Source organism: Misgurnus anguillicaudatus, chromosome 12, assembly GCF_027580225.2.
Source record: "Misgurnus anguillicaudatus chromosome 12, ASM2758022v2, whole genome shotgun sequence".
NCBI classification, from domain to species: Eukaryota; Metazoa; Chordata; class Actinopteri; order Cypriniformes; family Cobitidae; genus Misgurnus; species Misgurnus anguillicaudatus.
In genome coordinates, this window is record NC_073348.2 from 29,586,211 (window position 1) to 29,609,691 (window position 23,481).

Genomic DNA, 23,481 nt, shown 5'->3' on the forward strand with positions numbered 1-23,481 from the left:
GTTTTTCTCATCTACTTTGTACTTAGTGATTAACTCTTTCCCTGCCAGCGTTTTTTTTAAAAGTTGCCAGCCAGCGCCACCATTTTTCATGATTTTCACAAAAGTTTAATGCCTTCCAGAAAATTTTCTTCTTTAAATATATAAACAAACAATATATCAAATGAAAGAACAGACCCTCCGCTTTCAAACAAAAAAAAACCCGTTTCATCCTACCTTCATTAGTTCTCTTGTAATCACCTCTCAAACATGGGTAGGTTTCTTCAAAAACAACCAATTTTGAGCAAAAAGCTGAGATAATTCCATTTTTGCGAAGGACTTTTGATAGAGATCAGATGCAGAGCGATCTTTAAAACATACACGGAGTTCTTTCTCTTTCACGTGAGGTGCTACTTCCGGATTGTGTAAGTTGAGGAAGTGGATATTAGCGGTATTGCGGAAAGACGTAAAATCTCGTCATTGGCGTGGAAGAGTTTTCTCTTAATTGACGAGATCTCGTCAATGGCGGCGAAAGAGTTAACAAACAAACAAAAACAAAATAATAAATTTGACGGCATTGATAAACCTTTGTTGTTTTCTGTGGCGGGTAAGAAATCAAAATCTAATAATTTACGTGAGAGGCACTCAGGCGAAGTAAAAATGCTGGATGTTGCTTGTTCTCACACGACAGCATCAACCTTCTGTCATGCTAACACATTGATCCCAGGGGATCTTATGAAAAACTTTTCATTATTTTACTCTAAGTCAACGAAAATCGAGCAGGACCAAAACATTTTACAGCTGATAGCTGTCAAAAAAGTTCAGCGACGACGTCCCAATGATGACAGCAGCAATGACAGTGTTATTAATATGACAAAGTAAGTGTTTTGATTAATGCCATTAATGTTTATTTTTTAATCAGTGTATACCACTTGTCAACTAAATGAATATAACATGGCAAAGATGAATGCACATTCATATATTGATTCAATAGATTTATAGCATTTAAAAAAAACTATATATATATATATATATATATATATATATATATATATATATATATATATATATATATATACATATACATATACATATATATATATACATATACATATACATATACATATACATATACATATACATATACATATACATATACATATACATATACATATACATATACATATACATATACATATACATATACATATATATATATATATATATATATATATATATATATATATATATATATATATTAATTTTTTTTTAATTTTTTTTGATGTGGAATATGGTAGTATGGCATTTCCTGCACCTTGGAGTACCATAAAATTAATACAATGACACAAATTTCAGTACCACAGTATACATTAAAGTATCCTAAAATAATCTTAAAGTAATAGACCATGTAAAGATTTTCATTCTGGAAAATGTTGTAATACCAGCCAGTTTTATTACATTCATGCATAATCTAATTAGTCCTAAGGTTAATGTGTCATTGTTATTGTCTCTAGATGAAGATTAGCAGAATTGCTGAGTTCAGGATTCTGGAAAAGCTCCCTTGCTTCTCTAAGAGCCCACCCTAATCCTCCTTCTGTAATTGAAGATGTACCTGGCCAATATTTCAAGAGCCAAGGCCAAGCACAGTAGTGTTCAGCATTCATTAGCTATGTGTACATAAAGTGTGATTCTAACACACATGCATTTTCATTTGTTTGGATGTGATTGTCTTGGCATGTTTGCAAATTAAAAACAAACAAGAGGCAGCCAATTATATGAGTTTAGGGGCGAGATGCCTATCTGGCTTAAACACTGTTAACGTCAAGTGGCTGCACATCCACTCGCTCACATATTGGTCAGGATTAAGGAAGCACTGCCACAATTCCAGCTGTTCAGAAGGACTTTTAAGAGTTGTGGTTGTAATATTAAAATTTTCGAGAGTTCTGACTGTAAATTAAGGCATAGAAAAACATCGTCAAATTCTGTATTAATGTGCACCAGTAAACTGTGATGCGAAGTTAACATGTAAATGCAATATTTTTTTTGTTTCTACAGTTGCTTTGGTGTCAGTACCTGGATGCAGATAATAAAACGCTCTGACATCTTGTAGTGTGTCAAAGAGATCAGCTTTGACAAGCTGTTAATAGAAACAATTTACAAAGGCCTCTTGGGATACTGTCTGCATGCAGACACAGAAAGATAATACACATATGCTTATGAAAACAACAAAGACTCCTCAAGGAATAATTAGCAAATCTGTCTAAAATAAGGCACATGACACAAGAAATTGCTGTTAACACATAAATAGGATTCAGTGAGATGCTTGGTGGGCATCTGACCTTATTGATGGGACAACTGAGCGGCCTTCAAGTGTTCCTTAAAGCTTACGTAACACACCCTGTTTCTGCATTTCTGATGTTAATCTGGAGTACCTATAGAGTAGTATGACATCCTTTATATCTCTGAAGAGTCTTTAGTTTAATCAGATTTATAAAAGAAAGATTAGCTTTACCGAATCTTTCCGATAACGTACGAAAAAATCAAGAAGGAGGAGTTATACCGCGGGAGGAGGGAGTACGAGTCATGCAACACTATACAACACCATTTTAACTGATGATTCACTACATGTTCGTGTCATTTATATAATATGCACGCGACTATTTCCAACATTAGACAGAAGTTCTACTTTTTCCGCGTGTAACTTGTCATGACCCGGTTGGGAAAACCCACCGCATCAAACACACACGCAAAACTCCACTGCTACCCTGGATAATAAACTATATCCATTGTTTCCATTAGGCTGGATGTCTTCTCCTTACATCCAAAAACACACTTCTTTCGTGCCATTGTTGACTTTTGAAATTAAACAAAGCTGAGTGGCGTGATAAGCTGTTAGCAGCTCTAGCGTTTCCCGCTGATTGACGGGTGGGCGGGGTTTTCCGGGGGAAGTTTTCCGGTGGAAGCCCATATAAAGAAGTGATACGTATCGAAAACCCCTGAAACGTCAGTTAGAACCATAATCGAAAAAAACTAGCCGAAACTTGTACGAACCCTGGCGAAATGCATTCGGCACAGAAATACTCTGTAACACGTCCAACTGCCGTTTTGACACTTTGCCTACGTTTAGCATGCGGAAACAACTCTATAACTGTATTAATAAGTCAGAATGCTTGAAATACCATTAAACCCCCCCTTTAAGCTTTTAACATGGTGGATGTAAGATTAGTTTTCACTTGAATAGATGAGACCAGATTTGACTTCATTGTCATTGTACTGAGCCAATAATGCACTTATAATGTAATCATAACAAGTGAAAAAAAAGTGCATAAAAAAAATTATGGTACACTGTTAGACAAAAAGTTCAAACTATGTACCTCTTCTATCACTGGGGCAAAATATGTGTATACATTTGGTACAAATATGCACCTTTGAGACACGACTATGCATCTTTGAGGTGCTAGTAAGCTTTCTTTGGTACCATATGTACTATAAATGAAGAGTTTAGTTGCAAAACGAGATAACCCACCATTTTTTTTAATTGTTCAGAAATCTCGGTTTTTGGTTGTGCATTCCAATTAATAATAACATGATAACATAATAATAAACATGTTTTGACAAAAATGTTAAAAAATGGATTTATCTCGTTTTGCAACGAAACTCTTCATATGTTACCTTTTTGAAATGGTACTGCCACAGTGACAACTAGGGAACATATTTTGACCATTTTTAATGATGATGTAATTGAGGTTAGCTGTAGTATTATAGTACCATAACTGTATAGGACATATGAAATAATGAACCCTATTTATTTTCTTATAATAAAGCCCCCATCAAAAACTGTTGAGCCTTTTGAAAACAAAGAAATTGTTTTCCAAAGGGAAACCCAGACTGTATAATTATCAGAGAATAATGAAGCATAATCTCATCTCTGCTGGCTTTCATGTACAACAAAAGTGACTTGTGTTTGTTTCTTAGGCCTGTGCTGGATATACAGTTATTGGATCTCATCATATTTACCCCAAACAGTTCACTAAAACACCAAACACCTTCTCCTCATAGTCTTTTGTGTTCCTATTTCTTTTATTATATGCTAAATTTTATGTTATTGCATTAAAACATTAATAGGATATTTATTACACAATAAAGCCTTTGCTGAGGTTAAAGGGACACTCCACTTTTTTTTTAAATAGGCTTTTGATTCTTACCGTTTCGGAATTCATTCAGCCGATCGCCGGGTCTGGCGCTACCACTTTTAGCATAGTTTAGCACAATCCATTGAATCTGATTAGACCATAGGCATCGTGCCTTAAAAATAACCAGAAAGTTATTTTTCCTATTTAAAACTTAACTCTTCTGTAGTTACATCATGTACTAAGACCGAAAGAAAATTAAACCTTGCGATTTTCTAGGCATATATGGCTAGGAACTATACTCTCATTCTGGCTTAATAATCAAGGACTTTGCCGGCGTAACATGGCTGCAGGCGGCGCAATGATATTATGTAGTGCCCGAAAATAGTCCCCTGCTATTGAAATATACTAAGGCTGCTCTGTAATCTGTTTGTATGAGCTGTTTTTGAAGCCACTGTAGATTAATTTTCATACACTTGTGATTGCAGTTCTATAGATGCGTTGTTTAACTCACAAAAATTTTCATTGTGATTTAATTAATATAGTTTACTAAACTATGTAATATTTCTTCTGTCACCATTATATAGTAGCAATAAACTGTGTTTTACAGTGATTTTACCATGTTCAGTATAGTTTTAGAGTGCTTAAGATGTTACATCCCTTAACCATGGTAAAATCTCTGTAACACCGCCTCTAATGGATTATTGCTCTAGATTGACTCAGTCAAATCTGTTTTCCTCTGCAGGTTTTTCACTGTCAGCATTTTGTAGATGAGTGTGTCTGTCGAAGGCTTAACTTTCTTTACTCAAGACTTTATTTAAGCCTGTGGATTAATGTTGTCGCCTCACACACATGCTGTCTAAGAGGAAGAATAAAGCATTCTGGATTTAACATGCAACATGCTTATAAAATCTGCACACTTACAGTTAACTGCGATTATGTAGCTGCTGTTGATTTTGGTTGCATTTTTGTTGATCACTTGTTCACACAAATACAGAGATTGTTTTATCAAATACACATTTATTATTAATCTTTCCAAAATCTGATTATGATTTGGCATTGGATCTCTCGTGACAAAAATTGACATGATGAAGTGAAGCAACTGTATTCCAGCAGTGCGGCATACCTTGTATAATATCATGAACAAGATGAAGTATTATCATTTCATGAATCAAACCAAATTGACAATGCTGACACGGCTCTCCACGCATTCTTTCTTTATTACACCCCTGCATGTGGGCAGAGACAAATCTTATAAAACAGTCAAATCACTTCTATGTTGCCTACACACAACTACAATATCTCACAGGAGAGGTCACATGACTTTCTTCACTCCCATTGGTGGTCGCCGTTTCGTATCACTGGTAATTTGCATAAATTCAAACTTTTTCCAACATTGGTGCATCGTGGGAAACGCCCAGTCTGTTTGTTGGTGCAGATCACTATATTATGTTTCAATAAGTCTGTCTCCTATAGTGTTAAGAAGGTACCTCAGTATTGGTTTAGTTTCTCTCTCTCTCTCTCTCTCTCTCTCTCTCTCTCTCTCTCTCTCTCTCTCTCTCTCTCTCTCTCTCTCTCTCTCTCTCTCTCTCTCTCTCTCTCTCTGCACCAAGTTTCAGGTCAGCTATCAGCTCTCAGTATGCAGAGACCCAAGCCATGACCTGGTGTTTGCCAAAGCACTGCTAAAATGTTCTGGGTGTTAATTGTAGGTGTAGAAGTATTGTTTTGCGGTTGCTATGGTGTTTTGGGTGGTTGCTAGGGTATTTTTGAGGGTTTTCTCTGTAGTTGGTGGTTGCTTACTGGCTTATAGTATATCATATCCAAATCTTTGTCTTTGCTAGTCATTATTTGAACTAAACTGTCCATTATTTGGACTAAACTGACTTTGCGTGATGCACCTTAACCTACTGTGTGACCGAGGGGCAACCTTCCGATCTCTGATGAAGCCAGTAAGGAAGTGACTTAAACTGCATTGACTTCATAGACGGGTCGCTAGAGGCTGGCTCCAAAAGGAGGTCAATTTCCATAGACCCCCATGTTAAAATGCCCAATTGTAAAGTAGAAAATAATATGTTTACAGCCTGGTACAAAAAGTGTTTTTGGTCTGTATGGCTAATTTTGCCCTTCATGGCAACTGTGAGGGGGTGAATTTTTTGTAACTCATCCGTTCAAATTATATTAAGCCTTAATGTTCTGCATAATTAAGGGAGTGGCCACTTAAGTGACGGGTGAACTGCCACTCCTGTCACTAGAGTTGAGATAGGCGGGTGTGGTTTCAGCAACCAGTCACCTCAGCTTCACCCACGTCCCGCCTATTTACCCATTTTTGGTTATCCGCGAGTCATGCACGGCCAAGATGGCAACGGCATGCTCCGCCTACTATTGGCTTCAAAACATCTCTTCACAAACCTATTACGTCCATATTTTATACAGTCTATGTGTGTGACCCACAAATGGGTCTCGACTCACAGTTTGAAAACCCCTGGTGTAAAATATGAAAAAACCTAACTATAGGTTTAAATTAACCTATAATGGGTTGTTTTTAGAGATGCAAGTGAAGAGTTTGGTTCCAAAACGCAATAAATCCATTTTGACAAATTTCGGTAAAAACGTGTTTTCTATACCAAGAAAGTGACAAGATGAAAACCACTATTTTCTGTTACAAACTTTCACATAGCATCTTTAGGTTATAAAAACATAAAAAATTCAAATCCATAACTTGATTTTCAAAGATTTATTATAAAAACGAATTCTTTTTTCCACAAAATGCAATAAATCCATGACAGTTTTTTATTTCAAAATGCTATAAATCTATTAAATCAATGTATAAATGTGCATTCATCTTTACCATTTTATATTTATTTAGTTGACTAGTGGTATACAATGATTAAAAAATAAACATTAATGGCATTAACCAAAACACTTACTTTGTTATATTAAGAACACAATGTTTTAGCATGAGAAGCTTGATGCTGTCTGGAGAACAAGCAACTGAGTGCCTCTCGCGGAAATTATTAGATGTAGATGGCGTACGTTTCTTTCCCGTCACAGAAAACCATCACAGGTTTGGCAATGCTATTAAAGTATTATTTTGTTTTGTTTGTTGATCACGAAATACAAAGTAGATGAGGAAAATTAGGATTCCGTGTACTCAGCGCGCCGCCATGTTTGTTTACATTGCGTGAATGGTCCGCTGTAATATCAGAAATGGATTTGTTGCGTTCTGTAAAAAAGGTGGAGTGGCGTTTGTCGCATTTTGGGAAAAAAGGGAGAAAAGATGACAGAATATCACGGCGGGTATTGGATTTTGCGTAAAATTAATTATTTACTTTAACTACTGACCTGATATAATACTGATTTTGGCAGTAACTCATTTTTTTCAAAAATGGCGTTTATCGCGTTTTGGAACCAAACTCTTCAAATATAACCAATATAAAAAACTTTCCACTGATACCTGATTATTTAGACAGATATCTGCCGATACCAATGCCAATACCAATAGTTTGGTGGTTATATTAAACTGCATTAACTAAATTCTGAAGACTAAATTTTCTGAATGTTATTCATTCATACACTCACCTAAAGGATTATTAGGAACACCTGTTCAATTTCTCATTAATGCAATGTGGTAATGGTGTGGGGGATGTTTTCTTGGCACACTTTAGGCTTCTTAGTGCCAATTGGGCATCGTTTAAATGCCACAGCCTACCTGAGCATTGTTTCTGTCCATGTCCATGACCTCCACGTACCCATCCTCTGATCCAGCAGGATAATGCACCATGTCACAAAGCTCGAATGATTTCAAATTGGTTTCTTGAACATGACAATGAGTTCACTGTACTAAAATGGCCCCCACAGTCACCAGATCTCAACCAAATAGAGCATCTTTGGGATGTGGTGGAACGGGAGCTTCGTGCCCTGGATGTGATTCAAAAAAGATTCAAACACATCCACACCAAAATAATTGAAAGTCTGAGTTATTTTTAAAGCCCTTAATGTGACCTTTCTAGCATTTTAATGTGTGTGCATGTGTACCTGTGTAAAAGCAGAATGAGAAAGCTGTTTGTGTGTGTGAACAGGAGTGTATGACTCATTCTTTCAGCATGAACCGCCTCTGGGAGAAGATAGATTTGTGCTTGTTAAAGTGTTTTGGCTTCAGTGCACCAATGCCTGCTCATCTCTTGTCCTGTCTGTGGTTCTAGCGTATGTAGCCATATTTGTCCATCGTTTATTTCTGCATCTATTTCTGTTCACATCAAGAAGTTTTCATAGGCAAAAAAGTCCCTCTGATGGAGTATCTGGAGTTTTCTCTTGCATAAAACCTATTTCGTGCCCGAATGGTGCAGGTCCCAGGCTAATTTGTTAATTCAGTCGCCTCCGCTATCTTTCTCACCTCCTCACTGTTTTCCACCCCCTCAGTCTTCTGCTTCGGTACTCCCTTCTTTTTTGTCACCCCCTCATCTTCTTTCCTTCGTTTTTTGTGTGCTCATCTATACTGTAAAGCTGCTAACCATGAGAACAACTAGTTTCCCTGGTAACAAGGAGGCTGGCACCAAAAATATATTCTCTTAAGCATCTCAGATGCCTCCCACTGCATGCTGGCACTCGCCCGCGCTTCACAACAGCACCAAAGATCGCGAGGGCACTCGGATTTACACATACACACACATTCACCTGCTTCTCCACAGCTGGATATTACCGCACTCTATACTTAAAAGGACATCATTTTGAATCTTTGAAAGAGCTTGAGGTGCACAGTGGTAATATTTTTGGTCAATAAAAAAATTTGAAATAGTTTGTCATCTAAATTAATTGTTATTAATTAAGTTGTTATTATTATAAAAGAGTAGTTATATTCTTAAAAAATAAAGGTAATTAAAAGGTTCTTCACACTGATGCCATAGAATAACCATTCATTTTATTTTTATAGTGTACTACAAAGTATGCAATACTTCAGTGCCCTCCAACATGGTGCCTGCAGGCACCACGTTGTCCGCATAGAGTCTGCAAGTGCCCACCAAAGCACATTCTAATATTTGCTTCAATTTTAATATTCATTTATTACATATTTTTAATATCACATCAGGCACAAAGATATTATACAGCGGCCAAAATAGTTCCCTTGGTAACTTTCAATAGCAGGGGACTATTTTCGGGCAGTGTGTAGTGTTGTTGCGCCTGCTGCGGCCATGGTGCGGCGGCGAGGTCCTTGATTGTTGCGCCGGATTGAGAGTGTGGTTCATAGCATATCTGCGTAGAAAATCGCAACTTTAAATTTTTTGTCGGCCTTACTACACGGTGTAACTAAGAGTCAAGTTTTAAATAGGATAAATATCGAAACTAATTTTTGAGTGCAATGCTAATGGTCTAATCAGATTCAATGGATTATGCTAAGCTATGCTAAAAGTGGTACCGCCAGACCCGGAGATTGGCTGAATGGATTCCAAAACGCTAAAAATCAAATGTTTAACTCTATGGAAGCTGAAAAATGAGCCTATTTCCAAAAAAGTGGAGTGTCCCTTTAACATTTTAAACATTGATAAAACAATTAAAATAAAATAAAAATCAGCAAAAAAGTATAACTAAAAAGTTATAAAGTATAACTATAAAGTTATAATAAAAGTAGACTTTATCAAAAAAGTAGCCCTCCCGATTGTTTTATCCATTGTGGAAGCCCTTGCTCACAAAAAGGTTGGAGACCCCTGTTATACTTTATAGTAAACAAAAACAGAAATGTTTTGTTGATGTTAAAGGTTGTATTGAATAAACCAAACAGTCCAACAAAGAATCTTGAGTCATCTTTATTTGTAATAGTCCTGTCAAGAGGGTACACCCAAAAACGCTGTTCCAGGCCCTGTGACACGCGACCCATTCATATCTGTGGTACATCACAATCATAAAAAATGCCCTGGGTACAGTGAGATTAAATGACAACCCTGGTAACAATTGCAGTAACTATGGCATGGTTATGCTCGAGTATAGTTGCCATGGTAATTTGAAGCTAAAACTGAATGCACACATCGTTCATTTTTATTAGCTGGCATTATCTTTTTGTTGCAGCAGAGATGAGCAATTTAGTTTCGATGTGAAGTATGGCTTGTATTATTTCCCGCTGTTTTATTTTGGAGCTTTGGAGGGGTGCGATTCAGATTTTGGAACACGATCAGTGTTTTCAAGGACTCTTACTGACTGATTCATTAGCCTGCATCTGTCCTCTTATTGCTTTTACTGAATTAATACATTTTCAATGTAATTTTCCTGTTAAATGGATAGTTCACCCAAAAATAAAACTTCTGGGTTCATTTTCTCATCCTCATGTTGGTCTAAACCTGTATGAGTTTTTTTGATGAACACTCAGGGCTCCAGACTGCCACCAAATGGTGGCATTTAGCAACCAAAATTTGAGTGTGCCACTGAATTTTACAGCTAGTTGCACATGTGCGACCAGTAAATTTGACTTTTTTTGTGATGTGACACTGAATTTTAAAACAGCACATTGTACTTTCTGCATCTAGCATTAAAGTATTTATTAGTAATACAGTGAAAATTAGTAGAAATATGAATATTTGGTTAGCATGTTGATTTACGGCGTGTGCCCCTAAATTTTCTGGTTGCGCCCCTAAACTTTTCAGTTGCGGGCCACTGTGCTCCTAGTGAAAAAAGTTAGTCTGGACACAAAAGAAGATATTTTGATAAATGATGATAAGCAGACAGCTGATTGTAACCATTGACTTCCATAGTAGGAAAAACAAATACGGTGGAAACCATGGATACCATCAACTATGTGCAAACCATCATTTATCAAAATATCTTTTTCATCATTTATCACAACACTTCCATAATTTTTTTTCTTACTATGAAAGTCAATAGTTACGGCAGCTGTGTGCTTACTATCATTTATCAAATTATCTACTTTTGTGTTTATTAAAATAAAAAACTCAAGTTTAGAACAACAAGAGTGTGAGTAAATGATGAGAATTTTCATTTTTGGGTGAACTATCATTTTAATTGACATTTAAATGTGTGTGTGTGTGTTGTCACTTAGATATAGTGTGCATAATTGGTAATATCAGAGTGGTAGAGCATTGCGTTAGCAGTGCAAAAGGTCATGGGTTCGATCTCAAGTGACACACATACTGATAAAATGTATAGCTTAAAAGTTGCTTTAAAGTGTATGCCAAATGCGTAAATGTAGTATTGTAGTAAACATCTCACAGATATTTTCTAACATACTGTAATCACTACAATAGAGAAATATGAATTATAGTAAGTTAGACTCCTGCCCTCTTGTGGTGGTTATGTGCTGGTACAGTGTGCACCGTTAATGTCCAGTAGTACAGAGGGAAATACCACACACACTATTAAAGAATAAGAAATCAGTTACACGTACAGCAGATATCAAGTATAAAATAAAAAATGTAGCGTGACATCAGGTTTAATCTTTTGTTTAATTGAAAAACCACTTGTAATTTGTCATTTTAATGTGTTTTTTACAGATCCTGCTCTTTGTCGCACAAGCAACGTGATGCGGATGATTTTTATGGTCCCCTTCTGATTTGCATATTAATGCACGGTCATGCATAATGTATTATTCAAGACCCGATGAGTATACACATTGTGTTTTGACATATTTAAATAAGAATAAAACACTCCCATAAACATTCCCCCAAAGCGAATTATTTTCTAGAAAGCGCTGTGAATGACAGACTTGCTACTTGGAAAGCTTTTGCTTTTTTTAGCCGAATGCTGCTTAGATGCACCGTAGATGAGGAAGAGCTTTGAAGTGTTATATAACAGCACGGGGTGTGGAAATGATCAAACTTAGTACATCAATTCCTTATACTAAAACATCCAGTCCACCTGCTGCAGTTTATGCATGGTGCCAAATTAGGTCTTCACTAAAAGAGAGCAAAAGATAGTGAGTAAGAATTCCCTACTCGGCATGGCTTTTACTGCTGTCAAATCCCATATCCAGGAAACGTAGCGTATCTCTCCGCACATGCTTTTGACCATGTGTGTCTCTGTACGAGTTCCAGATCCAGAGAGACCGAACGTGCAACCTTAAAGGAGCAGCGCTGTACTGTGAGCGCCCACTGAGGGATGCGATCCGCCTCTGATCTGCATTTTCCTCTTTCTACTCTTCTTGATTTCCTTTTACTAGGAAGCGCTGCTTCGTTAGAGCGTTCCTTATGCTACATATTAACTGCAATGTTTTTTGCATGTTATTGTGCACTGAGGTCCAACGTGAAGGTAAGACTCGCAGCGTGTATGCATGTGTGTGTGATTATGCCATGTGGCCACACAGGTGGTTGTGACATCTGGGAGTTGCCACGCTGGGATGTTTTGCCATCTCTGTTGGTTATTTTTTACTTATTTGTTTCATGCTGCAGTTTTAATGCAAGAGGTTTATCCAAAGATGGCTTTCCTGTATATATAATGGATGTTTCTCAGTCATTAAGCCACTTTGTGTTATATCTTTTAATTTAGTTTTTTTTTGTTACTCTTTTATTACCTACTGTGTCTGCCTGTCTCCCATACGTTTGTCTTTCTGCCGCAGTTTCTTCAGTGTGTCCACTAAGAAGTAAGAGGTGTTTAATATGCAAGTAGCTGTTACTGCACCTGTCTGCCTCACTCCCTCTTTCCATCTCTGCTGACAGAGCAAGAAGTTTCCTTATCGTGTAGGGCAGGGCTATTCAATTAGTTTTTCGTGGGGGCCAGTTCATGAAAAGCATCACAAATGAGGGGCCGGAGAAATAACAGTGATGTAACGGAGATATACATTTTCCTACATTTAAACATACTAATGTTATATTCTGAAACTACATAAAAACAAAATCAGTGCATTGTACAATAGGCTTTTTCTACAAACATGTATTTTCAGACTGCATTCAACAACATAAGTGCATTGTTAGATGTCTAAGTAGGATTTTCTACATCCAGACATGTTCATATGTTATTAATAAATATTTTAAATTTTGCATAACAACATAAGTGCATTGTAAAATGCCCATGTAAGCTTTATTTTACATTTAAATAGGTAAATAAGATCCATATCACACTCATTGAGAATTTAACTTATTTACTCACTTAAGTACACATAACAAAACAGTTTATAATATGGAACATAATTGTTTTATGCTGTTTTTTGTCAAAGCTAATTATTACAGTAGCCATATTTACACTACAACCGCCATCTTAATAACTGGCAAACAGTAGGCTAGCTTCGAATAAGACAGAATATGTTTTTAGATTTCGCAAGAGCAGTAAAATCAGTTGTATGTTTGTCAGCGCGATGCACATACAGTGGTGCAGGTGCTGGGCTGTGAGCGATGGGCGATTAACTCGTTTTAATTGCATTCTTGTGTGAGAACGATGACTCGCATAATATTTGAGCATTTAGTCTGCTTTGAATTTTGGAGAAACTTTTTGTCTAGTTCACAAAATCGTTTCAACGACTTTCCTTTATTAAGACATCTAACGTAAATGTCATTGTGGATAAGATAGTCATTGAGCTGAGATTTCAGACAACAATTGTCGGAAATGGCTGTGTTTTTAATCTGTATATTCAACAAATACAGTTAATACAGCCTTAGAGACCGGTCTCTTAACTCACCACTGTCAGCTATTGCATCTTGAGACGCGGGCGCGAGCGGGGGAGACCAAAGCAAAGCGCGAATATAAACACGTGACACAGCTGCTCGCACCAGTCACGTGACTCGCGCTCTGCAGCTCATGCTGTATGAAACAGACGCACGCGCATCAACTCGTAACTGTACGGCCCGTTCTCTAACTTACTAAATTTATTCTAGAGATGTCTTTTTTACAGACTACATAAAGGGCCGGATCAAATTACCTGGGGGGCCGGGTTTGGCCCGCGGGCCGCCAATTGAATAGCCCTGGTGTAGGGTGTGGAGATCCTGTCTCTTGCACTGAACAAAAACTTTATTGGAGAGTAAAGCAGATGTTTCTAGAAGCTGTGCGCATTGACAGGAATCAAACATGCCTTGGGCTGTTGGCACACATTAAGGAGGTCTTGCGGGGGCTCGTCCGGGATTTCTGATGTCGGTAAATTGCTGCTTGTGTGGAGGAGGTGTCGCTTTGCTTTTCTCTGCAGCTTATCTCTGCATTCCCGTGCATCAAGCTGGCAGTAAGCATGATGCCTAAAATGTAGGGGTGGGCGCGCTGGCATGGGAGCGAGAGGAAGAGAGGTTTTCGTTTAAGAGATCGTACTGTAGTAATAATCTTGTGTCTCGTGTTGCAAGCTGGAATGTTGGTAAGTGAAGGCAAGCGTGGGAGTGTGAGTGGGTTTGTGTGTCTGTGAAGGAGTCAGTACTGTTGTGTGTGTGTAGGAAGAGATTGATGTCAGTGCATGGGGTGAACGTGTGTGTAAAGTGAAATGGAGCTTTATGTTATCTGTTCTCTGTGGTATTAGTGGGATGTGTAATAAAATACTTGGTCTGTCCATACCAGTGGGGATCTGAGCGTAGGCCCACAACCCAATACTGTTGCCCACGTCAGTACTATAACACACAAGTACCATGAGCACCATGAATCTGATCAGACTGATGCATGTGGTGTGGCACAGTGATGTAAGATGTGCTGTGGGAAAGGTTGTGGGTTAATTTTTTATAGAGGCATTAACAATTGATACTTAGTCAAATGTTAAAGGAATAGTCTACTCATTTTCAATATTAAAATATGTTATTACCTTAATTAAGAAATGTTGATACATTCCTCTAATATCTGTGTGCATGCACGTAAGCGCTGGAGCACGCTGCGACGCTTCGATAGCATTTAGCTTAGCCCCATTCATTCAATGGTACCATTTAGAGATAAAGTTAGAAGTGACCAAACACATCAACGTTTTTCCTTTTTAAGACGAGCAAGTTTGGTGGTACAAAATAAAACGTAGCGCTTTTCTAAGTGGATTTAAAAGAGGAACTATATTGTATGGCGTAATAGCACTTTTGGGAGTACTTCGACTCGGGGCAGTAACACCCTCCCTCTCCCATTATGAGAGTGAGAAGGGGAGCGGACTTTTCAGGCGAGTCGAAGTACTCCCAAAAGTGCTATTACGCCATAAAATATAGTTCCTCTTTTAAATCCACTTAGAAAAGCGCTACGTTTTATTTTGTACCACCAAACTTGCTCGTCTTAAAAAGGAAAAACGTTGATGTGTTTGGTCACTTCTAACTTTATCTCTAAATGGTACCATTGAATGAATGGGGCTAAGCTAAATGCTATCGAAGCGTCGCAGCGCGCTCCAGCGCTTACGTGCACGCACACAGATGATAGAGGGATGTATCAACAATTCTTAGTTAAGGTAATAACATATTTTAATATTGAAAATGAGTAGACTATTCCTTTAAGTGATTTTGATTCTTTGAATGCTATTACCTGATTTTTTCATTAGCACAAAGGTTAACTTTTTGTGGCCATCGGACATGTGTGCAAGTCACTGCAAACGCAACTTTTGGGTAGTGTAACCATAAACACTGTGAAGTTATTTATTCACTAACTGTTTAGAATTTATATTTGGCTTGAAGTGCCAGCTGATGGCAATTATCATGTTGCATATCCCCACTTTCGACATAATGATAGTGTGAGCCAGAAATAGTGCTTAGTGCTTTAACCTTTCACATAAAGGAAACATTCTGGGTGAATAGATGCGCACATACACATTCGAACAGTAAATGCAATTTCCAACCAATGTGTCTTTAGCCGGAGATCATATGGCTTATTCTATGTCATGGTTCACCAATAGGCGAAAAATGTTTGGCCTGCTAAACTGAAATGTCATTTATATCAATAGCTCCAACGTTAAAGTCACTATGGTTACATGTTCTGTATCCTGTGCGAATAGCAGTAGTTTTGTTCATATTGATACTCTATTAGAGCTGTGACTGTAACCCTGGGTTCACACCAGCCGCATTTGAGGCGTCAAATTCGCGACTACTGCGTCTAGTTTGCAGCTTGAACATTTTGAGTTTACTCGCTTCATTCGTGTGTGAAAGCTGCGTGTGAAACTCTTGTCATCGAGACATTCACTCGGAAATTTGCGTCATGGGAGGGGCTTCTGCGACTACTAGAGCAAGCTCCTGATTGGTTAACGCTGCACGTTTTTCCACCAAAGTTCCAAATTTTCAACTCGCGTGTTTGCCGAGGCAACGCTCAATTTGCGCCATTCGCGCAAACTAGATGCGCGAATGAGGCAAAATCGCATGTACCGCGCCACGCTAAACGCCTCATTCGCGCCGCGTGACCTTCAGACGCGCTTCAATGCGTCTTCACATTGACTTAACATAAAAATCACTCGCGCTTGACGCCTCTACCGCGGCTAGTGTAAACCCAGTATAAGATGTTGTGTGACTGTTAACAGAACATATTCTCACAACTTTAAGTAAATGTTATCCTATTCTGTCTATCATAAACACCTTTAGCAGACTCTGGACTCTCCGTTTTTTTTACTGAATAATATGAAATACAAATTGTCAATAATAATTATATTTTTATAATTAGGGGTGGGCGATAAGCCGGTAGATATGAGATTTTGGACTATCGTCTCTATGAAAGTTACGCGCCCACGTCACATTGCTGTGCGTGTGGTCACGAAAACTTTTAAACACATATTTAAGCACAGCAGTTTTAAAACAAGTGAATTTAAGCCATTAAAACACAAACAACAGATCTATATGCGCACACTTTTTCTGTGTGAGAGGAGCATGCAAATCGAGCATTTGTGAGCATTTTTGTTGCAATATTGGCCTTAAATACATACATGTGCGAAAATTCTCATCTTTGCAAGTATCCTCATAAACACGACCATTTAGTTCTTAATTCTTTTCCCGCCAGCGTTTTTAAAAGAAGTTGCCAGCCAGCCCCAGCATTTTTTGTGATTTTCACAAAAGTTCAATGCCTTCCAGAAAATGTTCTTCTTTAAATATGTAAACAAACAATATGGGCCCTATCTTGCACCCAACGCAATTGACTTTGTCAGTGACGCATGTATCATTCGTATTTTTGCACCGGCGCACAGCGGGTTTTTCCATCCACAGACGCACGACGGCAAACTAGGGGATGAACTTGCGCTCCCTGGGCGGTTCAGCGCAAAAAAGGAGGCGTGTTCCGGCGCAAACCATCCCTGATGCTATTTTGCAGTTTCAAAAAACAATTGCGCCACTGACCAAAAAAAACTAGTCTAAAGTCAGTGGCGCGTGGTTCATTATGCTATTTTAAGAGCGCATGCTTGACCATAATGTATAGTGTGCACAACGCGCATTGCCTATCTAATCTACACAGATGCAACAGTTATTTTTGCAAATCATAAATTGTTACAATAAAAAATATTAACACATGAGATAAGGGAAATCATAGTGGTGAGCATTGTGGTGATAGTTTTTATTTATTGTGTGGCTGCGTTAAAAAATTAATTAAAAAATAACGATTAAAATATTTTCATAAGTTTGTTGTGTGGCTGTATTACGTTTATTTTATGTAAATAATAATTCAAATGTTTTCATAAGAAACCTTAATGTATATGAACTTGATTTGTAAGTGTACTTTGGTGTTGGACCTTGCTTGCGTTTCTTGGGTCCGATTTCAAAGCCCCCAAACCCTTTCAGCGTGAAGGTGGACGCAGCGATGTCCTCTGCTGGCGTCAGGTCCTGTGTAGAAGCAGATCCACCTCCCTTTAAATGGCGTGCCCGATTTATGCTGGCAAGCTTGGGATTCCCCCGTCTCCTGACATCATTGTAGCGCTTGGCGCAACGATGGGGATGCCAGCTGATGAGACAATTGTGGCTATTTCCTCTCACGCCTGTTTAACCTACGCTGATTTGGGCGGGTTTCTCCTATCCCCATACAAAACAACTTTTCTGTCTTTGACTGCTCTTACAAGAACGTGGGTCTCCTTGGCTCCTGGCATGCGCCTGGTAAATCCATCATAATCATAGCAACCCGCCATGGAACTTGCGCCCTTGCGTTTAAAGGGAATGTTGGATAGCGTTCTGATTGGCTTATTTGAAGTTACGCCCAAACCACACCTATGAATAATGAACCTACTTCAGACCAACGCCTTATTGATTTGCGCCTGGCGCAAGAGTTATTTCTCCCACCGGGAAGATAGCAACAGCGCCCAATATCCGCCCACAAAGTCACTTGCGCTTTGCGCTTCGCACTTGGTTTTCAGATCGTTAAAATAGGGCCCTATATATCAAATGAAAGAACAGACCCTCTGCTTTCAAAAAAAAAAAAAAAAACGTTTCATCCTACCTTCATTAGTTCTCTTTTTATCACCTCTCAAATATAGGTTTTTCAAAAACACCCAATTTTGAGCAAAAAGCGGCGATTATTCAATTTTTGTGAAGGACTTTTAATAGAGATCAGATTCAGAGCCATCCTCAAAACATACACGGAGTTCTTTCTCTTTCACCTAAAGCATTTCTTCCGGGTTGTTTAACTTGTGGAAGTGCGCCACTTGGTGGATAATAGCGATATTGTGGAAAGCTGGTAATTCTTGTCATTGGCAGGTAAGTGTTTTCCCTTAATTGACGAGTTATCTCGTCAATGGCGGGGAAAGAGATAAGAGAAAGTAAACAGCTAAAAGAGAAATATGCATGTGTAACAGTATATTTCGCAGGGTAGGCAACGTTGATCCTGGAGGCCAATGTCCTGGAGATTTTAGCTCCAACCCTGATAAAACCTTGCCTGCCGGTTGTTTTCAGATGACTCTTTAGATCTTGATTAGCTATTTCAGGTGTGCTTGATTAGAACTGGAGCTAAACTCTGCAGGACATCGGCACTTAAAGGGGAAGTGACCTAATTTTGCTCCTGTCTGTCACTCATGTTTATCAAACCGCATTGAGTCACTGCTCTTGACTATTTGTACGTTTTCTGAGAGGTGAACCGTCATAAATGATCTAATGCAAAGATGCATCTCCATCCAGATGCATGCATCGTATTTTGGTTTAGTTTTTAAAGCATGCAGAAATTTAAAAAATAAATTGCAGGACTTGCTTGATTTAAAGTTGGGACCTGATTAATGTTTAATAAGTTATTAAGAGCAACAAGACTCAAGAACGATCTTGCACGTGCACGACCCCGATATATAGACATCTACACAACAAATATCTGTTTTGACAAGAATTCACGCAGGTAGGACCTATAATCTGTTATATCTGAAGTGAATGTTTGGTTAAAGCAACACTATGTAGTTTCCATGTAAAAATGACTTACAGCTCCCCCATGTGGTTGAAAAGCGCAACAGTGTCTGGTATCAGGGGCGGGGCTGTGTGCTCTACTTTCCACCGCCACTTTCAGAGTGTGCATGTAGCAGCTAGGAGGCTGCTCAGGTTGCAGCAACAGTACAATTTGTCCAGTTAAAAGTTGTTCTATCACTGAAATAATTTCAGAGACATTATTTAAAGGTAAAAAAAAACTACATAGTGTTGCTTTAACTGTTGAGGAAAAATATCTGATGTGTTAACATTAAAGATCCTTGCATTTCAGTAGATCTTAAAGCTGTCTGTCTCAATGACAATCAAATAATAAAAGCTTTATGTGTGCCAAATCTATTAGTTTTACCTGTGAGTTTAAGTGATGAATTGTGAATTATGAGAATTATAAACACTTTTATTTAATTAATAAGAAAATTCTATGGCATAAAATATTTTAATAACATAAAAACCTTATTAGAAGATAAATAAACTCTACCGTGATACATATCGTTATCATGCTATAAAAGGAATCCTATAGTGATATACGATTTTGGTCATATCGCCCACCCCTATGTATAATAATTTATATGTAACTCTAACCTTCCATACAGTTACTGATGTGCTCTGTATTTCTTTTGCCTGTAATAAGAGGGCCAGCAGTGGTGTTTGATGTTTGATGTTAGTTGAAAATCTTGCTGGTGTCCCTAGAGCTTTCCTTCAGCTTAAGTACACAAGCTTGTGTTTCCTTGTGCTTGTGTCTGTTTATTGTGGGTGTGTGTAGTTTTAACGTGTTCCTGTTATTTAGTGAAGACAGAGTCGCCACCACCCACTACAGCTTCTTTAAACCAGCTGCAGTTTCTCTTTCTCTCTCTCTGACACACATGGACACACACTTGCCTGTCATTGTAACACATACACTTAAAAATGCACAAGCACAGATTGTTCTTGTCATGCATTGATACCAAACACACATTGACAGCTCATTGCAGTAAACCAATTACCAAAGTAACTACTAAAATAGCTATATCTTTGCACTTTCAAAAGCAAAATATGTGTGAGTTATAATAAGAAGTACTGCTATGCAATTTGCAATGTGTTTTGTAGCTCATTGCTATTTTGTTGGAAGTGTCATCGCTCTGCTACTGTACATACTGCTAATTATATCTGTCTGATGAAAAAGATTACTGTGATTGCTGAGAAAAGTAACAGCATACCTGGGTGATTCTCACGAAAACTTGGTTTTAAAAATGTCAAGCATGAAAATGTAAAAATTGCTTAAATTTACTTTTTTTCCCACCAGACATTGAAAAACAAAGTCTGGAGTAAATGGGAACATTAATTTAAAAACTTTTACTTATCATTTAACACTTTTTGTAACATAATTTAAAAAATTAGTCCTAAAAAATCTCATTACCGCAACAGTCAGAAAACATCAACACTGACATATTTTCAAAATGACATGACAAACCTGAAAGAACATAATTTGGAGATTCTGCACATGTATTTAAAATCAAAGTATTATGCTTCTATTAATTAAATTAACATTTAATAAGCATCTGTTGCGGTAATGATAATCAAAATGTCGTGTAAGCATTCTGACAAGACAATATTTCAAATTAACTGTAAAAAAAATGATCTTACCTGGTAGCCATCTTGAAGTAACTGGTCCATGTGCTTGATCACTCAAAATCAAACTTTATTAAAATTCTGTATGTGTGCTTAAACTGTTCTCAAAAAGTGTTGCGGAGGATGAGAACATCAGGCATGGACACATCATTTTCCTAATTTTTTCTTCATTATTATTATACATGAATATTCAGTAAATATTTTTTCTGTCATCTAAAGTAGTCTAGCAAAACATCCATTTATTTTTTTCTTAATATTTTTGTGTTAATTTGATTAAATTACAACATAACGTATGTTCAAACACAGCCGGACACATTGCGGTAATGAGAATTTCAGCAGAAAATGAGATAAAATTTACAATTATAAATTCTTATGTTGAAATCACACATTTTGCAAGGTAGAACACAGTATTGGGTTAATTCTGATGCTTTTTAATGTTACTATATTACACATTTTAAAGCTAAAATCATTAGTGCCGTGGTGTTTCAATGGTTTCGTGAGAATCACCCACCTATGCTTAAAGCAACACTAAAGAGTTTTTGCTCAGGGATACCTGGTGTGTGAGTTGCATGTACCCCATGCACACCGTTTGACCATTTTAAACTTAAAATGACAAGAAAAACATAAAAACGAATGAAAACTGACTAACTGCAATGCATTTCAATGGAAGGAAAGAATGTTCCAGTGTATTGGGTTGCTATGCGCACTGTGATTGGCTCATCACATTTGGGGGCGTGGCTTAGCCATAGGTCAATTGTACATTTTTGTGTGATTCACTTCATAGGAATATTGCAAATTAGCCACCCCATAAACATTCCCATAAGATCATCTAAAAAACACCAGTAAATATGTGTGACTAATAAATGAATACCCCTGTGGGCTTTGCCAGATGCTAACATTAATTCAGCCTCATAAACTAAAAAATCTCTTGTACGGTGTACCTGTCAACCGCTGGCTTCCTGAATAGAAACCGTGTTGCAGTACAGTTTGTCCGGTCGGGCACAGTGGCCCTCTTCTGGTTCCTGCTTGGCTGCGCTCCTGCAGTAGATTCGCTGAGTGCCGCAGAGCGCTGGATGCAGCGGTGGGGAAGTGATTCAGGGCCTTCCCACATCTCTGCCACACGCACACACACAATGCACACAGTCTGCCCAGCGAAAGGGAAGCCACTCTACGGTGCATGCAAACCTTTTTACTTTCCGACCGACCGCCTATTCAAACGCACCCACACATACACACTTACACACTCAGAGAAGCATGCAGGAACAGAGAGAGAGAAACTCAGAGGTAAGACAAGCAGACTTTATGCATCTTCTCAAGTGCGGGGAGGACCATAAAACCGAAGTGATTATGTGTTGTTCAACTCTCTAGTCGGATGATGTCGTAAACATTGCGAGTTGCATGTGTAAGTTGTTGTTTAGAGTGTTTCTGCTCTGACGTTACTGGAAATAACTGCAGTAAAGTGGCTAGCCCTGCAATCTTTCTCAGTCTTTTCTGTAGCACATCTGGTAGAGCATTGCATTAGCAGTGCAAAGGTCATGGGTTCGATCCTAGGGAACACACATGCTTATAAAATGTGTACTTTGTGATGCACTGTAAGTTACTTTGGGTAAAATCCTTTTAATTCTGTTGTTTTCTTTGTTTTCTCTCTCTTCCCCTTTCTGTCTCACTGTCAATCATAATCCAGACGTCTTTATTTATCCATCATATAGTGGAGTTTTATTGATTTGTTATACACATGACTCTCAGTTTAAAATAAGTTTGCACTACCCGCCAAACTTCCCAGCAAGCATGCGGGTGTATGCCGAGCATACGTCTCTGTTCAAAGATCATGCGCTAAGACGGACGTTTGTGGTCATGTTTGATACCCCAATTCATGATGTTTTCTCTCATGTACGACACTTCCCCTCGAGGGTTCTCCACACGTAAGCATGCATTTATAATAGCATGCTTTAAGAGATGAAGAGGTAGATAAGCACCAAACTTCGAAGTACTTCATCATGCAAACATAGTCATAAACTTTCACAAAGGAGTATCTTTGAAGACAATGAAAACAAGATAGAAAGAGGTGGAAAGAGTAAGAGAGAGGTGGAATGAATAGAGATGAACATGTTCCCAGTCTGTATTCACACAGCCTTCGTTGATCAGCTCCAATCAGGATCTCTGAGTACGTCCTTCATCTCATCTGTTCCCCCTCAGAATAACACCATTGTTCACGTAGACTCTCGTGTTTCGACCTGGCTACAGACTGTCGTTTGGATCAAGACTGTGTGTGTGTGTGTGTGTGTGTCTGAGAGACAGTGCTCATGTTACCCGCTACTTTGCCTTGTAAGAGTGGTAAACATGAGCAGCTAACAGATGCAAGGGCTGTTCCTGTCTCACACTGATACACACACATACTGTACAGTAACAGTCTGGCTAATCTGCTCATTGGATGACACTAAAAAACTGGTCCTGTTGTATGGGTATATTTGATTTATTGATTTGCTTTATTCATCAATGAGGCTTTAAAGGAATATTCCAATTTCTTAATAGAA

General features: G+C 38.1%; 1 protein-coding gene across 32 annotated transcripts in view; it reads left to right on the top strand.

Moving 5' to 3' along the window:
- Positions 1-23,481, top strand: part of dlg2 (discs, large homolog 2 (Drosophila)) — a 277,202-nt gene that overhangs the window by 55,071 nt on the left and 198,650 nt on the right. The window contains exon 1 of one of the 32 annotated variants that reach the window (XM_055208323.2): positions 12,217-12,356. The exons of 28 other annotated variants lie outside the window; for them this stretch is intronic. In XM_055208323.2, the coding sequence (XP_055064298.2) occupies positions 12,315-12,356 (42 nt within the window). In that variant the 5' untranslated portion in view covers positions 12,217-12,314. Of the gene's footprint in view, positions 1-12,216; positions 12,357-14,028; positions 14,172-14,231; positions 14,380-22,013; positions 22,232-23,481 lie in introns of those variants that run through there. 3 more of the 32 variants (XM_055208337.2, XM_055208336.2, XM_055208334.2) reach the window with 3 other exon arrangements.